Below are 17,360 nucleotides of genomic sequence, written 5' to 3'. Positions count from 1 at the left end.
AGGAGAAGCATAATCACAAGACCCCCATCTGAATGTGTTATCCACACAACTGCTGATGGACAGATTAAGTTATTTCAGCTAGCACTGCAGCAACAACGATACCACAGAGAGTCAGAAAAGCCACCACATGGCCCCAGGCTGAGTGCTCTGGTCCATCCATACACATCAGATCTTAAACAACTACAACCACCTTTACTCCAGTTGGTTTTGGAATGAGTGGGTACAATTAAAGTCAAGAAGCTGCAACCTACCACACCATATCCTGGTGGATACTAGAACAGGCTGCTCAGAGAAATGGGGGATGCCTCGTCCCTGGAGAATTTCAAGGCCAGGCTGGACCTGGCTCTGGGCAAGCTGGTCTAGCTGTGGGGTCCCTGTTCATTGCAGGGGAGTTGGACTACATGGCCTTTAAAGCTCCCTTCCAACTCTAAGGATTCTATGATATCCCACAGATCGCTGTGCCTCAAAAAAGCATGGACAGGTGACTCCTAGCAATTAAAAGGAAATTACTTAGGGCAATGAACCAAGCATTAAAATAAATTTCAGGGCCACCAAAAGAACAAAGGTGACAGGCTTGAAAGAACATTACTGAGTGGAAAGATAGTATTACATTTTCTTCCCCAGAAAAGTAAAAGAGCTGGACTCAGACAAAAGTGAGTAAAAAGCTTTGTCACACAAGTCCAGATGACATTACCCACATTTATGGCCAGCTCGTAGAGATTAACACTGAAACCTGGGCTGAATACTTTTGCCTGGACCAGGAGCACAGAGATGTCACTCTTACAATTTCAAGTTACACAGTTTCAAGTTGTGATTGTGCTGAATACAGGCACGGGCTGACTGAGCAAACACATCTCACACTCCCTGCGATGGGCACAACTACTGACCTCCTCCTGCAGGCTGCTGTTCTAAGAAGGCCACGATAAGTGCTGCAATTATGAGCTTGCATTCACATCTAACCGCTACCCTACCACCGAGACGAAGCTTGTTTTCACAAGATACTGGATTTTGTCTTTCTCCATGGCCAGGCGCCAGACGAAGAGGTTGCCAGCCTCATCCAGGCACGCCAGCTGGTTGGAGTTGAGGTGAGCAAAAGCCAGGTCTGCCACACCACCCGTGAATCCCTTCAGCAAGGTCCGCTCCGCGGTGCTGACGCTCAACACTCGCACCATGGCGGAGCCATTGCTGGCAGCTGCAGAAAAGACAGAAGGGAGAAATCACTACGTATCTGGGCAGTTCCCCTGAAGGACGGCCTCTCTGTTTGCCATTCCCAGCATCCATCCTGCCATCAGCTGCTCTCAATCAGCAGTACACCGAAAACCTGTGGACACTGCATTAATAAACCCTCCAAAGACCCAGGACGCATGCAAAAATACTCCCTGCATTTTTCAGCTTTGGTGCAGAAGAAGGGAACGACAGCATCAAGAAGGATTTTCCCTGCCTTGCAAGGGGCAGCTAAATTCTCTGTATGTTCTGCAGTGTTTCTTGAGTACCACAAGTCCTAAGTTGCTCTGCCTAAGAGGTAATCAACAGAAGATGACTTCTCACGATTCTCAGCACTTTTTTCCCTCTTGAAAGACGTTTTCATTTAATGCAGTGCCTAAATTTTTATCCCAAGGTGATTATGAAGCCACCAAAACTTCAAGACTGACCTCCAGTGACAGCAAATTAACTTTAACTGCAATTTCATTTTCAGTAACTGGACAAAAGCAGCCACTGAGAGGCAGGTAGCTCAAACGCATCTTCCGTAAGGAGAATGCAAAAAACATAATCACTCAGCTGGAAAAGGCCCTGCTTTTTGGTGTGCATGACTGAAGAGAGCATGCTTTAATGCATGCACGTTCTAGCCAAAGTTTTCAGCTTCCCCATTTCAGACAAACATTGCTACAATGCAGGCAGTCTTATGGAGACCATACTGTTTCCAGTTCCACCTGGCTGCCCAACACAGCCTAGCAGATAACTCAGCTTTTCTATTGCACACAAGTTTTAATACTCCTAAAAAGGGTGAGGCATCCTAAAAACAGCTGCTGCAGGATAACCTCAGCTAGGAAAAAACACAGAAGTGGAGCAGTAGGTTTTGTAAAAGGCCAGACAAATGGGTGGGAGCTAGAACTAAGAAGAAAGAGAGCAAAGAGACCCAAACATTGTGTGGTTATATCAGAGCAAAGAGACATTGTAGATGTAAGTGCTCATTTGTTCCATAAAGGTTATTTCACAAACTGTACCTGCATTGTTCTGCTTTTCTCTGCTACAAAACATGCTGCCTTTGCATTGCTCTTTGCCTCCTCTAAATTTAGCCTTAAGCTCAACTCTAAATTTATGCAAGCAAATCCATCACGAACATCTACTCGAATTACCACGGGGCTGTTTCTGTGCAGAGAAGCTTGTTTGCTACAGAAACATTTCATTAGATGAATATTCTCAACATCTGCTTACTGTCCAGTGAAACCTATTTCTACCCTCAGAAAGCTTTTCCTTCTCAGTGCAAACTCTCCCACACCACCAACCCTTCCCTCCCCTGTACCTCCAGCTGTACTCTTACTCCCATTACAACACCACGCTGCTCATGGCATTGCAAAAAGCGTTTCACTTATTGTTAGTTACTTTCTTCTGATGCAAACTTTGCCTCTTGTAGAGATACACAGAGCAAGACAGCAAACATGAGAAGGTACCTCACCTCTAATGGCATAAGCCAGGTAAGAGTTTGAAACAGCTATCAGATTGCCATAATAGTATTTCTGCTCCCAGTCATATCTAGCAACAGGCTGTATTTTCACCTGCTCAAGAGAAAGAAAAGAATTATGAGAAGAGTCTAAAATAAACTTCTCCTGGAACAAATTTGCCACATACAGTTTCCTCTTGGAGTGACCTCTAATGCTTAATAGCAAACTTTGAAGCAGCAGTTGGTAAGAAAAATTGCATACTGAATGCCAAGTATTAGAATTCTGATCATTCAAAGTTATGAAGGCTGATGAATATTTCCTTCCATTGCAAGGAGGAATGCAACTCACTGAATTTGTCATACTGCAGAACAAGCGCCTACCCTTCAACTACAGCCAAGAGGCCTTTGCCTCCCTGTTGGCACCGCATCTGGCTTCCCAGTTCTTGGAGACACTTTGGAAATACAAAAACTGTCTGCTGCACTGGCAACTTGCTCTTTCCAAGAAACAGAGTTCTGGTTTTATTTGAGAAATATCTCAGTGTACTGATCCTTCTGCAGCCCTGACCTGCTGGCTGGAGCCCTCAGCAGGACTGGGGCTAGGGAGCTGTCAAGAGCAACCCTCCCTCTGTAGAAAAAACCTTCCAGCACAGAAACAATCAGCAAGATAAATTTGTTCAGGGAGGAAGGGCACTTTCCCAGCAAAGCCCAGCTTAGATCATGGAATTCCTCCTGAGAATGAGAAGGCAGCTTGGCCAGACTCTAGAGTAACGGTAGCAATCAATCACAGGATACTGCTCCAATTCTTTTCCCCTTGCTAAGCTCTCTGACAAACTCCTGCAACACAGGAAAGATGCTAGTCATTTCTGTATTGAAGCACTGAGCTGATGTGACTGAAAAGAATAGAGAAAACCACGCTCTCTTGAGCTCCTTACCTTGTTACTCCCTCTGGCCTTACTGGTGATGCTGGAATCACTGCTGGCCACAATTTCCACATCTTTCGCTGATATAACTATGCAGGTGGAGCTGTCATCACCAGAAAGGCAGCTTTGAAGAAAAACAAAGAGCAAAAAAATCAGACTGGACTCCACAGGAAGAGCACAGCGTTCAGATATTTGTTGTTCACAACGTTAACAGCAACACAGAAGGAATATCTGCACATCTAGGAGATTTGACCGGAACAACTGAAAAGAGAAACTGCTTTCATTCAAGAGTCTCCCTTCTCTGTATGTCAGAGTTTGAGAAGAGCCAAACACTTGGTTTGTTCAGCTTAAAAACTCTTCTCGCAGTCCATTAGTCCATGTGAGTTGAGCACAGACCTATATTTGGTTAGAGCAGCCTTGACTACTGTCCAACACGAGGTGCACAGAGAGCAAAACCAACCGGCTGGACTTCATCAGCAGAGCACGCTGCTCATGGCTCTCACAAGATCTTCCCTCAAAACTACAAAGAGAAAACCCACATAAAAGATATTTACATGAATTCTGATGTTAAGAAGAGTCAGTGCACGATGCCGAGCATTACACTAATTAGACTGACATACAATAGCAGTTCTGGATTCGCATTTCCTCCCATGACAGAGCAAATCCCAACTGTTCTACACACATTTGTTTACATGCAAGCAGTAGAAGCACGTGTGCTATCCAAAATACACCAATGCATACGCACAGCTCAGCAGAGCTAAGCAGACATCTAGCTCAGGGAAAAGCTTTTCTATTTTAAATAACAGGGAGAGGAACACTTTGACAAGTGCACAGTCTTCTCTACTGCAAACTGGCTTAAGTTACCTCTCAGGTAACACGGGTCCCTGCAGGAGTCTAGCTGGAGTTCTACATGCAAATGCTAGCTTTCCCTGCAGCCCTGCTAATTTACCTCCAGCCTGACTCAAGCGTCTGTCACACAACCAGTTCTGCTCTCCTCTCTAAACAGCCCTGTCAATGTTCTTCAGTTCCTGCACAGCACAGCAGTCAGGCTCAGTGCCTCAGCACCACCAGAGCTCTGACCAGCAGCACTGACTCACGGCTGTCAGCTGAGCTCAATGTAAAACTCGCCCAGGTTCCCAGCATGCTTGCCCAGGCCCACCACAAGTCATGTTTAACTGCTTCTTATCCACCCTCAGCCTTTCTTGAGCGACACTTACATGACTTGCTTCTCCTGCACAGCCCCCAGAGAAATGCTGCGGTGCACCGGCTTGGCCAGTGAAGGTCCATCTCCAGCCACGATGGGATCAGGCACCAGCAGCCCATTCAGGTCTCCATTATAGGAACTTGACGGTCTCTGGTTCTCGTTCACCGAACCTAGGAAAAAGCACGACCAACCATGCACAATATCCATTTAAAAGAAAGAGTGCTGCACGAAATACACTACCTCCAGGCGTTTTCGGTCAGATTCTACTGATCTAGCACGTAGAAAGTACTGAGTGGGCTGGAAAAAGGAAGACCTCCCATCTAAGGAACTTATATAAAAGGCTGAAGTCATAGTGCTCGTCCTACATGAGGAATCCCAGCAGACCAGAAAGACCAACAAATGGGGATGAGGAGTTTATGAGGTTCAAGGAGATAACATTCTTGGATCGGGAAGGCTAAGACGACGATTCAGATTGACTGAATCTCATGTTTACGTTCCAGGCCAAAGGGTTCTGGATAGGTTATTTCAAACTCCTGTGCATTCTCACTCTTCAGAGAGATGTCTGAAGTCCAGAAGTGCATACAGCAGCAGCCCAGCTGGCTGGAAATAACACTTTCCAAAACCATTCTCTAAGACCTGACCTCAAAGGCCAGAGGCGTTCAAGCAGTTGAGCTATGAAATCACGCAGCTGTGTCTATGGGAGCCCCACGTTGTCCCTTGGTTTACTCGGCACATGGAAGTTCACAGCACTTAAGTTTTGGGCAAAGCAACCACTTATTCAGAGCTTCATCTCTGCTTTGAGGAGCGTATGCGTCCCGTCTTCACATATTTGGCCAAGGGCAAGCTGCCTGGCAGCCTCCATGCCTCCTGAAGGCGTTCTGAAGTGGGCAGATGTAAGAGAGAGGGCAAGGAGACTCTTCCCTCTGTTATCAACAAGGAGAACAGCTGACGATCCCCACCAGCGAGCAAGCCCACTCCATCAGCGCTTACGAGCGATTGCACAGAAGTCAAAGCCACCTGTCTTGGAAACATTCACGCTGAAAGACTGAAATTCCACGTCCTGTTGCCAGGTAACAAGTGCTGCCAAGCTCCTGTGAAACAGCAGCTCGCAGGACCACGAGCCCCACTGCTGCTGCCACACGTAACACACATAAAGCGGGGGCAGGAGGCGGCTCCTTGGAAAGCAAGGCAAGCTCCCCGTTACCAAACAGACTTAACAGCATTAATGCATCAGCACGAGCACTGCTACCTACAGCCATAACTGCAACTGTTACTCGCTTGCCAGAAGAATATTTAAAACCTGGCTGCTTATGAAGAACGAGGTCAATAAATCAACAGCTACGCTACGGACACAGCAAGCCCGTGCAGCTCCAGGGCATCCCAGCACAGAGATGCCTGGGCACAACACCTCAGTTTACTTGTCCTGTGTGAATAGGATGGCAGTGCAGCCACACAGCACGAGGTCACAGAATGCAGCCTTGTAACCAGCCAGCACACCCGTGCTGTACCTGCTGCTGCAAATGAGGACTGTTACAGCATACTGGTAGGTGCAATAAGCTTCCATCAGCTGCAATTTATCCTTTGCGGCCAAAAGCAAGAAAGTAATCGCTATGGAAAAGCATCCAGGCCGCCGGAGAAAGATGATACTTTGTGCTTTGCCCTGTTTGTGCTTTGCTCTATTTGCAGCAACAGGAATGGCTCACGTCAGTGTTTACGGACAGCAGGGTGGTGACATCAGCTCTGTGGGAAGGGAAGAAGGAAACGCTCCCCAGAGGCTGATGGGCACCACAGTGGGACACTGAAGCTGAGGAATGCACTCAGCCCCTCGCCCTGCCCTAGTGGGACCCAGGCCAGCACAACCCTGAAGGCACAAGAAAAGCGAAGAGACTCGGTGTTTAGCAGGTACGTGATCAAAAACAAACGTTAACACCAAAACTGGGAGAAACCCGTGCCAGGGAGACTGCTCAGAGCTACCTGCAGCTAGCATGGCAAAACTTCCATTGTGGTAATAGCCTTGGAATGCAGCTACACTCGGCATGACATCAAAATCTGTAAATGAAATCCAAGGAGAATCAGAAAGTGGAAGTAGAGAGAATTCTGGCAGCTTCACACCAGATAACATTAACCCTGCACGTGCAGCTCACAGGACCACTTCTGCTCTCTGTCAAGGCCCTCAAAAGCTTCCCCTTCCTCTGTCATCCACATGGGAGGTTCAGAGGCTATCAGCTAACAAACAAGTCCTTCTGCTTTTTACTTGATTTTGTCCAGTTCTTCCAAGTCTGTGTGCTACTACACAGGCAGTGCTTCCTGCTCAGAACAACTGCAGGTTCACCACTGACTTGCCATCTATTTTGCTCCTCCTCTTCCTCTCAACTGCTTTCCTATGCGCTACAGCTCACAGAAGAGGAGAATGAGAGGGAAAGGACAGGAATGAATATGAACCAAGAAAAATAGAAAGAAATAAATCATCCACAGAAAGTAATTCCTTTGCTTCTACCAGCAAGAGAAGTTGCTTTCAGGGGAAAGTTTTGCTTCTCTCGAGGTGACAACTTCATCAGTGTCCCAACAATGATGCATTCTTTCCGTTCATGAATTCCTTGCGAAATAAGAGTTCCCCATCACCGCACCGAGTTCTCCTTTTGGTGCAGAGAGCTTTTGGAAAGGAAAAATGTATTTTCTTATACTGTAAGAAATACAATTTTGGATCACCTACGTGTTCCAGAAACAAGAAAAACTTCAAACCATTAGAAGTTTTCTATGGCTAATAATGAAACTGGATGGGGGAGGTGATTGTCCGCCTCTGCTCTGCTCTCGTGAGGCCCCATCTGGAGTGCTGTGTCCAAGCCTGCAGCTCCCAGCACAGTGCAAGAAAGATGCAGAGCTGTTGGAGGGGGTGCAGAAGAGAGCCATGAAGAGGCTCAGAGGGCTGCAGCACCTCTCCTGTGAAGAAAGGCTGAGGGAGCTGGGCTTGCTCAGCCTGGAGAAGAGAAGGCTGCAGGGAGACTTCAATACAGCCTTTGTGTACTTAAAAGGAATTTGTGAAAAAAGTTAGAAGTGACTTCTTACATAGTCTGATAGTTGTAGGAAAAGGAGGAAGGAAGGCTTTAAACTAACAGAGGGGAGATGCAGGTTAGGTGCTAGGAAGAAATTATTTACTCAGTAGGCAGCGAGCCCCTGGCACTGCTGCGGCTGTGGATGCCCCATCACTGGTAGGGCTCAGGGCCATGGATGGGGCTCTGGACACCTGGGCTATGGGAGGCTTTAAGGTCCCTTCCAACCCTGCTGTTTTATGAAGCTGCCTTTCCATAGATTTGCTCTATCACAGCCCCACCTCACCCTGCACAATCCCACACCAACCTTTGGGCCTTGTGGCCGCGCAAAGGCAGCATGTGTGGAGGCTGCCCAGGAGCTCAGACAGACACGGAATCATTAAGGTTGGGAAAGACCTCTCGGATTTCCAAATCCACCCCCACCCCCACCGTGCCCACTGCCCACGTCCCTCAGTGCCACATCCCCACAGCTCTGGGACACCCCCAGGGATGGTGACTCCCCACCTCCCTGGGCAGCTCTGCCAGTGCCTCACTGCTTCTTGGGAGAAGGAATTGTTGCTTATATCCAACCTGACCCTCAACTCAGGCCATCCCTCTCATCCTCTCTCTGTTAACTGGGAGCAGAGGCCAACTCCCCTCATCACAATCTCTTCTCAGGGGCTGCAGAGCCACGAGCTCTCCCCTGAGCTCCTCTTCTCCACACTGACCCATCCCCTTCCCTCAGCCGCTCCCACAGCGCTGTGCTCAGACCCCTCGCAGCTCCACTCCCTTCTCTGGACACGCTCCAGGGCCTCCACGTCTTTCTTGCAGCGAGGGGCCCAGCGCCGAGCCCAGCGCTGAGTCGCGGCCCCAGCAGCGCCGAGCCCGGCTGCGTACCGCCAAGGCAGCCCCGCGCTACGGGGACACGGGCCGAGCGGGGCCTCACCCGCGGGGCCTCGAGCTGCGCTCACCCCGCCCGGGCCGGGCCCACAGCCGGGGCCTCCCGCCGGGCCCCGCGCCGCCCCTCACCTCCCGGCCGGTCCAGCTTGAGGATGTCCCGCAGGTGCTGCGTGGCGTCCTCGATATCGATGCTGTTGGAGGAGGCCATAGGGCCCGACCCGCTTCCCGCCCGCCCCGCCGCACCGCTCCTACCCGCCACCCACGCTTCCGCCTCCGGTCCCGGTGCTGGCGGTGCTCCGGGAAGAAACCTCCGCCGGGCCAACGGGTTCCGGGCACCGCGAGGGCGGGGCCAGCACCGGCACCGCCCCGGAGCCCCGGCCCGGCCTTTTCGGCAGGGCAGCGCGGAGCTCAGCGGGCAGTTTCTGGGGTTGCAACCGCTCCTGCGCGGCGCCCAGGTAACAGCGAGAAGCGGTGGCCTCACGCTGAGCTCAGGTTGGGTATTAGCAGCGATTTCTTGTCCCGAGGAGCGGTGAGGCGCTGGCACGGCCGCCCAGGGAGCGAGCTGCCACCGCCCCCGGAGCCGTGGGGATGTGGCACCGAGGGACGCGGGCGTGGAGTTGGGTTTGGGGATCCGCGAGGTCTTTTCCAGCCTTATTGATGCTGTGATTCTAAACTGCTGCTTTCTGCTAGAACGGTCGATGGCTTCAGGCGATGAACGCTCAGTGCAGCTTCCGTAGCACGGAAGCACCAAGGGGACAGCGTTGTAGCGTTTGAAAGGCAGCGGCACGCAGTGCAGCGCACAAGGCATCACAGAACGGCTGAGGCTGGGTTAGACCTCCCAGCACACACAGCCCCTAACCCTGCCCCGGGCTGGCTGCCCCCAACCGCCCCCCTGCTCAGGCCCAGGGCCCCATCCGTAGCCTAGGGCAGCTCCAGGGATGGGGCAATGAAAACACGGCTAGAGAACTGAGCGTACCGCATCCCATGCTTCTTTCAGAAGCGTGGAAAAGGGAAGCACCACGTTTCATGGATTTCAGAAGCCCTCGGAAATCTGGGTGAGATGGGTTAGCGAGGTCTGCAGGTACAGGAGCCGTGACTCTGCTCATGTGCCATCTCAAATGCAGGAAAGATCATTGTACTGAAGCCCTTCCGCAGTGAAACGCTGCCACCTCCAGGGGGACAGGTACATGACAGCCAGCCACACCGCAATACCGTCAGCCGGTTCTGTATAAGGAAGGGATACTAGAACAGAAACAGATGCGCTCTACATCTGGCCAGAACTTCAGAGCTGGATATGAACTGAAAGGGGACACTATGCGACTGAGCAGGTACCTCAGACCTGGAGGTGGGTACTGTCCCGTGTGAAGAAAACACAGCCAGCGTCTTCAGCTTTGAGATGTCACAAAGATCAACTGTGGGCTACCACAGTGGGCAGCCTCGTGAATTACTGTAGGGTTTTTGTAAAAGTGGCTGAGATTGGACCTGCCAAGCAATGTTAAAAGCTGAGCTGGAAGCTTCTAAGAGCTGCTGAGAAGGTGGAAATAAGCTGTTCTAGCAGGCTTCGCTGGGAAAACCATCAAGCACGCTTTCAGTTTGAGTTTCAGGTTCACAAACGTTTCCCAAGCAGGCAGACAAGGAGTACCCAAACCAAGCATCATCATCACATACTCGATATCCAACTCATTAAAGCAATTTAAACTGTTAAGAAAAATCTCATGGTTTTATTGTGTAATGTAGCATTGAAACATCTGAACAAATCGGCATCTGGGCTGTACAGGCTGCTGTTCTTTCAATTCTTTGGGTTACAGAGCATCTTGTCAGTACATAAACAGCAACCTTTTGCATTTTAAATTCTTTCCGAGGCATGCTGGTACAACACAAATTTCTCTTGTCAAATGCAGCTAACTAACTTCCAAACATCATGCACAAGGAACTCATCTAGTGACAATGTAAACTCAGCAGAAGGGCAGGTCACAGCTCTTGCTTGCTCGCGCTCTGCGGTGCTGCAGGTTTGTGTATGATATTTGGAATGTTCCGTGAGTGTGAATAATATCAGTAAGAGGAGAGGAGGAAAAAAAAAAAAAATAAAGAACAGGTGCCTCGGGGTCGCCAGCTCAGCCAAAGTTGTGCAATGCTAGCCTGAACATGTCATTGGTGCAAACCCAGGCATCGTTGATGTTCTTTAATAGAAATATCTGGTGGAATCCCATGATAGGATCTTCATCAGCCTGCGGAAAGAAAGGAAAAAAGTTCAAAAAGCTCCTTCTCGAGAAACGTATTCCAGCGCACAGTAAGAAAACTTACAAAGCTAATGCTAACAGTGACATTGCATGCTGTAAGATATCTAGTACCTCGAGACACTAACACAACCAGAGGTTCCGTTCCGAGCTGCTTGCACACACACACCTAGGGCCCAACAACAGCAATGGTTTGTTAGGGTTTTCTGGAATAATTACAGACATCTCATTCCAGCAACTTCACAACACCAGTAAAAGCATGCCTGCCTCACTGTGTGGAACCACAGATTTTCATTGGGCCTTGCCCAAGGAACCAAGCGTAAGATGACACGTTTTCAAATTAGGTTGTAACTGCTGCAGTTTGGATTGGATCTCAGAAGAGATTTTCTCTAGGAGCCAACAGCAGCAACACTGCCTGAATTATCTCTGCAATGATCTAGGCTTCTGAAAGGTTTCCCAGAGCAGGTACAGCTGGCCAGCACCACAGTGCTTCCTGCTGCCACTGTCCAGGAACAACTCTCAAACGGGAGCTGTAGCTGCAAGGTGGTGGTAAAAAGCACAGAGAATCTTTCCAGCAATGCCTTATCTTCTGTCTTTGCCAATTCAGCACTATGTTTACAGGAATTAGGGACTACAGAAGTAGAAATATCAGCAGTACTGAACTGAATAGTACTGTGGAGAGGCTAGTTCTCCAATGTAATGCTTACCAGTCTCATCAGAGACATTCTACAGCCTCAATACGAGGTGGAAATCACAACAGGATTTAATCCAAACAATCCATAGGACCAATAACAAAACAATCCCCTTTCACTGACCACAGTGTATTCAAGTTAGCCTTCTTGGAGGATTTTAAGCTTTCAGAATGAAAAGGGGGAAAAAGCAAAAAAAGAAAGTATTGAAAAGCAGCAGCCAGAGGAACACATGAAACAAACTGGCAAAATGCTGAATGTTTACTCCCTGTGGTCTAGCTGTCTGACAAGAAAAGCAAATGAGAAGACTGAAAAGGGAACTGGAATATTTAAGCTTCTTTCAAAAAATGCAAAATGTATGTAGATGATGAACTGACTGTGGAACAAAGTCAACTCTGAGGAGCAGCTTGCTAAGAACAGCAACCACATAACGAAGCAGGAAGTCTGCCAGAGCACTCCTAGGATCAAATGTGTGACTGAAGCGTAGTAGGAAAATTCAAATCTAAAACCAACTGCAAGGATTTCATAGCAACAGCTAGCAAAAAAATGGGAGGTGATAGGCAGCATCAGGAGTATATCCATGTAGGATGTATTTTCAAGTATCTCCATGGAGGAAAACCAAAAAGGGTGCTAGATTAGCTGTTGCTCCTCAGGAACGTGACACTGAAGTTGGTTTTCGGGTGGCCCTGTGTAGAGCCACGAGTCAGACTCAATCTTCGAGTGTCTCTTCCAACTCAGGATATTCTATGATTCTCTGAGTAACTTTTTGGAAACAGCAGCTCAGAGCTCAACAGCTATCACGACAAAGAGTGTCAGCGGTTACTAGGAAAGGAACAGAGACCAAAGCCCATAATTATGCAAGCACAAATGCACAGAGCACCCACATACCAAATCCTGCATGCATTTCTTACATTAAAAAAAAGAAGGCAAAGAAGAAAAGGTAGAGTAAGGAAAGGCCAGAGAAGGGTGAGAGAGATGATCCAGCTACCAAGCTTGCTACTGAAGAAAGTAAACTGAGTATGACTCTAGCTTGCAAAAAAGTACGATCAAGTGGGAGAATGGGGAAGATAAACTGCTATTAAAAACATCACAAAGGGCAAAGTGAACGAGGAATCTAGTTTCCTACAGTCAGAGAATAAGGCAGCAGAAGTATCAGTGTGTCCAAGTATTCTGTAGCCAAAACAATGAAAGAGAAATCATCAAATCAAGGCAAGTGCTAACAACTTGCTGTTCAACAGCACGATGAACTGAGCAGCTTTTTGTCGTGCTGATATAAGCCTTCTTTCACACTGGGCAGAGGCTCCACGTTAATTAACACCACGTGAACACAGCAATTGTGCTGAATTCGACCGGCTGTCCATCTTGTTCATTAGCACATATGACAGCAGTCACACCAATTATTTCAGAGGAATTACCATCATTATGTCTGCCCAGAAAGATGCTGGCGTATCCATCCTGAAGAGGTGCCCTGTGTGCTGAAGCCTGGCAGTGTAACGTCATTTCCAGCCCTTCCTAGGTACCAAATGTAATGCTTAAATCCCTGTGAGGTCTTGCTACTGCTTGACACTCATTTTATTCTGCACACGCTGGAATCTTTAAGAGAGCTGAGTGCTCTGAAGTTTGAAATACAACCTTGCATTTGATAGCACCTTATTAACGCCATCCTTTTTGACTAAGCCAGAATTGAGTTCAGGTTCATTTCAGCTCCTTTCTAATGGCTTAATTTAAACCACCAGGCAGAATCTTACCAGCTTGACTAAGTATTAATTACAGCTATTAGTAAGCATTTTGCATACTCGCAGTTGCTCTCTGGTCTCCTCTTAAGCCACCAAGGCCCCTACTAGAAGTTGCTTACGTAGTTTTCACCAAATTTGAGTTTACTCATTACTGACGTGAGCACAAACAGATCACTTACAGCCTGGTTTTACAGCAGGTTTCCTCCACGTGTGGTAAGCACAGCTACACCCCAGCTGGTAGCACTTGGCTTGAGGGGAAGTTCTTCTTTCCCTATATAATTCAGGACTGGACATGTGAAAAAAAGATGAAGAGTTCTTCCTGAAACACTTGCTCCTCTGCATGTGGCTAATTCCCACAATGAAGTCACGTACTGGTGTTTTCTTTATTCATTTAATGTTATATCTTCATAGACTAGAGGAGCAATATTCTCTAAGAACAAGGAAAATCTTCAACTACACCTGGATCAAAGGAAATGATTTATAGCCTGTTCTCAAAATTCTGAATGGATGCTATTAACAAATAGCCAAGGCCCACAGTCAAGATGCTTGGGATGCTCCAGAAGGCACAGACTAATCCAAGCCCATCTTATTTGAGATCTGCATCACAGCTCAGATAACCTCACTGAAACTCTTTATCCTTACTTTCCATTCCAAATTCAGCTGTGTCCAACTCAAAATTTGCATTCCAGATGTGAGCACACACTTTAAATACAGGTTTTTTTTTTTTCCTAGTTTATTACTACTATTTTATTTCCTAGAGTTTCAACACTTTCATGACATCCTTGAGCAAGTCAGAGAATCAGACTGGAAGGATCCTCTGATTTCCAGTCCAGCCTCACGCTTTGTAGCAGGACTACCAGCAGCATTGCATCAGACACAGCTTTGTCCAGCAGAGTCCTCCAGGCACGAATATTTCACAATATGTCCAGGCAACATTTCTCAGGGTTCCAACCCTTCTGGTAAGTTGCCCTTTGTGCCCAGTCTGAACCTCCCAAGCTGTAGTTTGCAAACACTATCCCTTGTTACATTGTCTGGCACCACCAAGAGTTTGCTTCAGGTCAGTGGAGATACTCAACTACCAATCATTAGCAGAAATACTAAACTACTTCAACTCTACACTGCAGGCACATTGCCCTCACTCGCCTCCTCTCCAGGCTCAAACTCTTGAACACTGGTGATTTTGGCAGCTTTTTGATCTCTTCCAGTTTTTCCTACATCCCTTCTGGCCTTGAGGCTTGCAACTGCAGCAAGTCCTCACCTCGCAGAGCCGTGAGTCATGTCAGAGAACTAGATGTTCCACTGCCTTGTAATCCAAACGTAGCTGCAAAAAAATATTTTCACTAGTCCAAAAAAAAAAAAAGAATTTCTCTTCTTGTCTGGAAAGAAAGAATTTTACTCTCCTTTCATCAACACCCCACAGAAAACATCAATTGAAGTGCATACTTGCAGCTATCTTTGTCTCAAAGGAGAGGCTAGTGACTAAAGAGAACTGATTTTTTTCAGCTGTTAGGCCTCAATTCACAGGCTTCAAGCAATGCTTTAAGTAGCCAACATGCATCACAAAACCACCCAGTGATGTGGGTTACCAATTTCCTTCCCCTTTCAAGTAACGCTGCGTAATAGTTAGTTTTTCATGTTAATTCCGTAACACTTCAAAATTCACACTCAGAGCCGCAGGTCTTCCACGTTGCTCTGAGGATGTGCAAGCCACAGCCATGCTTCCCAGCCACCACCAGCTCAGCTGACAAAAGAGCGAGAAGAAAGCGCTCCTTACTCAACCAGGACAGCGAGGGCTGCGGGGAGCAGAGGTAAGGCAGAGGTTAAACGTTGTGGAGGGCTAGCCTGAAGACTTCGTTGGTGCACACCCAGGCACCTTGAATATTTTTCAACAAAAACGTTTGCTGGAAGCCTAGAACCTGGTCATCATCTGCCTAAGCATGACAGGAGGAGAAATAGGTCACAAGGTGAAGCACACTGGAAATACTGGGTAACGTGCTGGATGAACGTAGAACTAGCATCACAACAAAAGAAATTCATTCCTGAAGGCTTAAACTGATGCTCAAACTTACTAGTTAAAGCAAGCAAGCACACACCATGAACAGCAATAAAAAGCTATGAGAGCAGAACTGGAGTAGGTGGAGGCACATTTATTAACCTTCCGCAGGTTTGAAAACATTGCTATCTATCTCAACATCAATTAGAGAGGATCTTGCACATTTACTTGATAATACACTTTTTGATAAAAGCACTCACTGTGGTTTTTTTCTGCTAGGGAGTCTGACCCTCGCTAGAGGCATCATTCACCCCACTCAGATGCGCTCTGTTACACTCCAGTGTCTTCTCCAAGGAGCTGCTGTGTCCAGTCCCCTTCAGTGCAGGGTGCTCCAAGAAATACTGCATGTTTACAGGTCATATTGGTGTGAGCACGCTGGGCTGCAGACCGGAGCAGCACAGAGGCAGACCCACAGCCTGACTTTGACACAGGGCAGCTGTGATTTCAACTGACCGCAGTTAAATCCTACTCCAAAAGGAGAGGCCAAAAGACTTAAAAAATAATAATAATAATAATGCACGTTTTCTGAAGGCATAACGCTGTGGTAAAGGAAATAGAGTTGGACAACAGTAGTCTTCGGCCCTGTTATTTCTTCAGAACCATTCTTGCACAGCTAAGAGAGCTGAGGCTTTGTAACGATTTGGTAGCAGCTCACCCCACAGTATATGAAGGAAGAATAAGGTTTTACTGCTCAGGCATTTTGAAGTTTTTCCCCCTAAAACCAAATAAGATGAAAATAGAATGGCTTCTGAAGAAATGCCAAGATGCCCCCCAGCTCACTTAAGAACGAGTCTCCACTGAACTTTTCAGACCAGCCATCCAATCAACCACGGCCGCTGAGAACCCACTGAAGCATCTTGCCAAGAATGACTACTCAGAAAAAGCACGCTGCAGGTACTTGAGCCTAGTTACTTGCCTGCAAGATCCTCCACTATATAAAACAATGCAGGTTTTGCAAATAGAGAATTCAAAAGCACGTGCATTAATTGCACCGAGCTTTCAGGAATTTGGTTGAATCACGTGAATAAGATAACTGAACAGTAAGAAACATTTTTTCCCTGTCAAATCCAGCTCTTAATGGTCCTTAATGTCTTTTCTCTTGTGCAGATTTCTCTATTTTTCCATATGACAAAGACAATCAGAGCTGTGCAGAACGGCCACACCATTAAGATGGGTGCTTTTCAATAAAGGTAAGCGTGCAGCTCCGTGTTTCTGTGCTACAGCATATCCTGTTCAACCCAAACTACAGATGGGTTGAGTTACTCACCAACTCTAAGTTACTTACCAAACCCTGCTGTTCTCAGTTACTTTATCTCCAACAGCACTAAGATGTACTGAAGTGATTGCTAACATGCATGCACAAGCACAAGAAAAAGCATTTGCTAATTACAACAAACAGGTTCACGTACTGACAGGAGTGGTTACTAAATGCATCATGCTAGAGACATGCTGAGTATTTCATTGTCCATCTGCGATGAGTATCACACGCTGGTCTTCCTGAACACTTCCTCAGTGAGGATCAGCATTTCCAAGCATTTAACTATTCATTTTAAAACCAGCTGTGATCTGCTTGCTGATTCTACAGTAACCTTAAAAACATGACTGTGCATAAGCAGAGGTAGCTGTGACTGGCCCAAGATATTGACCTAAAAGGAGTCTCGGTTACATCACTGAGTTTTGTGCACACCCAGGCATCAGACAGGTGAGATCAGCACGTCTGACCTCACACCTGCCCTGCAGTGCAGTGCTTTCTGTGGCCACACACGACTCTTTCCTCATTCAAGTACACGCAAGCAGGAGGGAGCAACAAGAAATCCAACTTGCAGCTAGGAAGCAGGAGCAACTTTCAGGAGAGCCAAAGCCATCTGTGTTAGGCTTAGAAGTGGATGCCCAAAAAAATGAAAGGGAATAGCTAGGCAAACAGATTTAA

General features: G+C 47.4%; 2 protein-coding genes and 1 long non-coding RNA gene across 8 annotated transcripts in view; 1 reads left to right on the top strand and 2 right to left on the bottom strand.

Moving 5' to 3' along the window:
• EDC4 (enhancer of mRNA decapping 4) overlaps positions 1-9,075 on the bottom strand; it is a 32,338-nt gene extending 23,263 nt beyond the window's left edge. Inside the window, exons 1-5 of one of the 2 annotated variants that reach the window (XM_021407992.1) lie at positions 8,845-9,075; positions 4,800-4,956; positions 3,595-3,706; positions 2,678-2,777; positions 1,003-1,192 (exon numbers count right to left, since the gene is read on the bottom strand). In XM_021407992.1, the coding sequence (XP_021263667.1) occupies positions 1,003-1,192; positions 2,678-2,777; positions 3,595-3,706; positions 4,800-4,956; positions 8,845-8,923 (638 nt within the window). In that variant the 5' untranslated portion in view covers positions 8,924-9,075. The remainder of the gene's footprint in view (positions 1-1,002; positions 1,193-2,677; positions 2,778-3,594; positions 3,707-4,799; positions 4,957-8,844) is intronic. The other variant, XM_021407991.1, reaches the window with a different exon arrangement.
• On the top strand, positions 4,964-7,037 carry LOC110404135. The gene is made up of 2 exons (XR_002442065.1): positions 4,964-6,329; positions 6,473-7,037. It is a non-coding gene; the product is annotated as an uncharacterized LOC110404135 (long non-coding RNA).
• NUTF2 (nuclear transport factor 2) overlaps positions 10,417-17,360 on the bottom strand; it is a 29,586-nt gene continuing 22,642 nt past the window's right edge. For all 5 annotated transcript variants that reach the window (XM_021408106.1, XM_021408108.1, XM_021408107.1 and 2 more), the window contains one exon: positions 10,417-10,943. In XM_021408106.1, the coding sequence (XP_021263781.1) occupies positions 10,830-10,943 (114 nt within the window). In that variant the 3' untranslated portion in view covers positions 10,417-10,829. The remainder of the gene's footprint in view (positions 10,944-17,360) is intronic.

The sequence above is a fragment of the Numida meleagris genome, chromosome 10 (genome assembly GCF_002078875.1).
Source record: "Numida meleagris isolate 19003 breed g44 Domestic line chromosome 10, NumMel1.0, whole genome shotgun sequence".
NCBI lineage: Eukaryota > Metazoa > Chordata > Aves > Galliformes > Numididae > Numida > Numida meleagris.
This window is presented reverse-complemented; position numbering and strand designations above follow the sequence as displayed.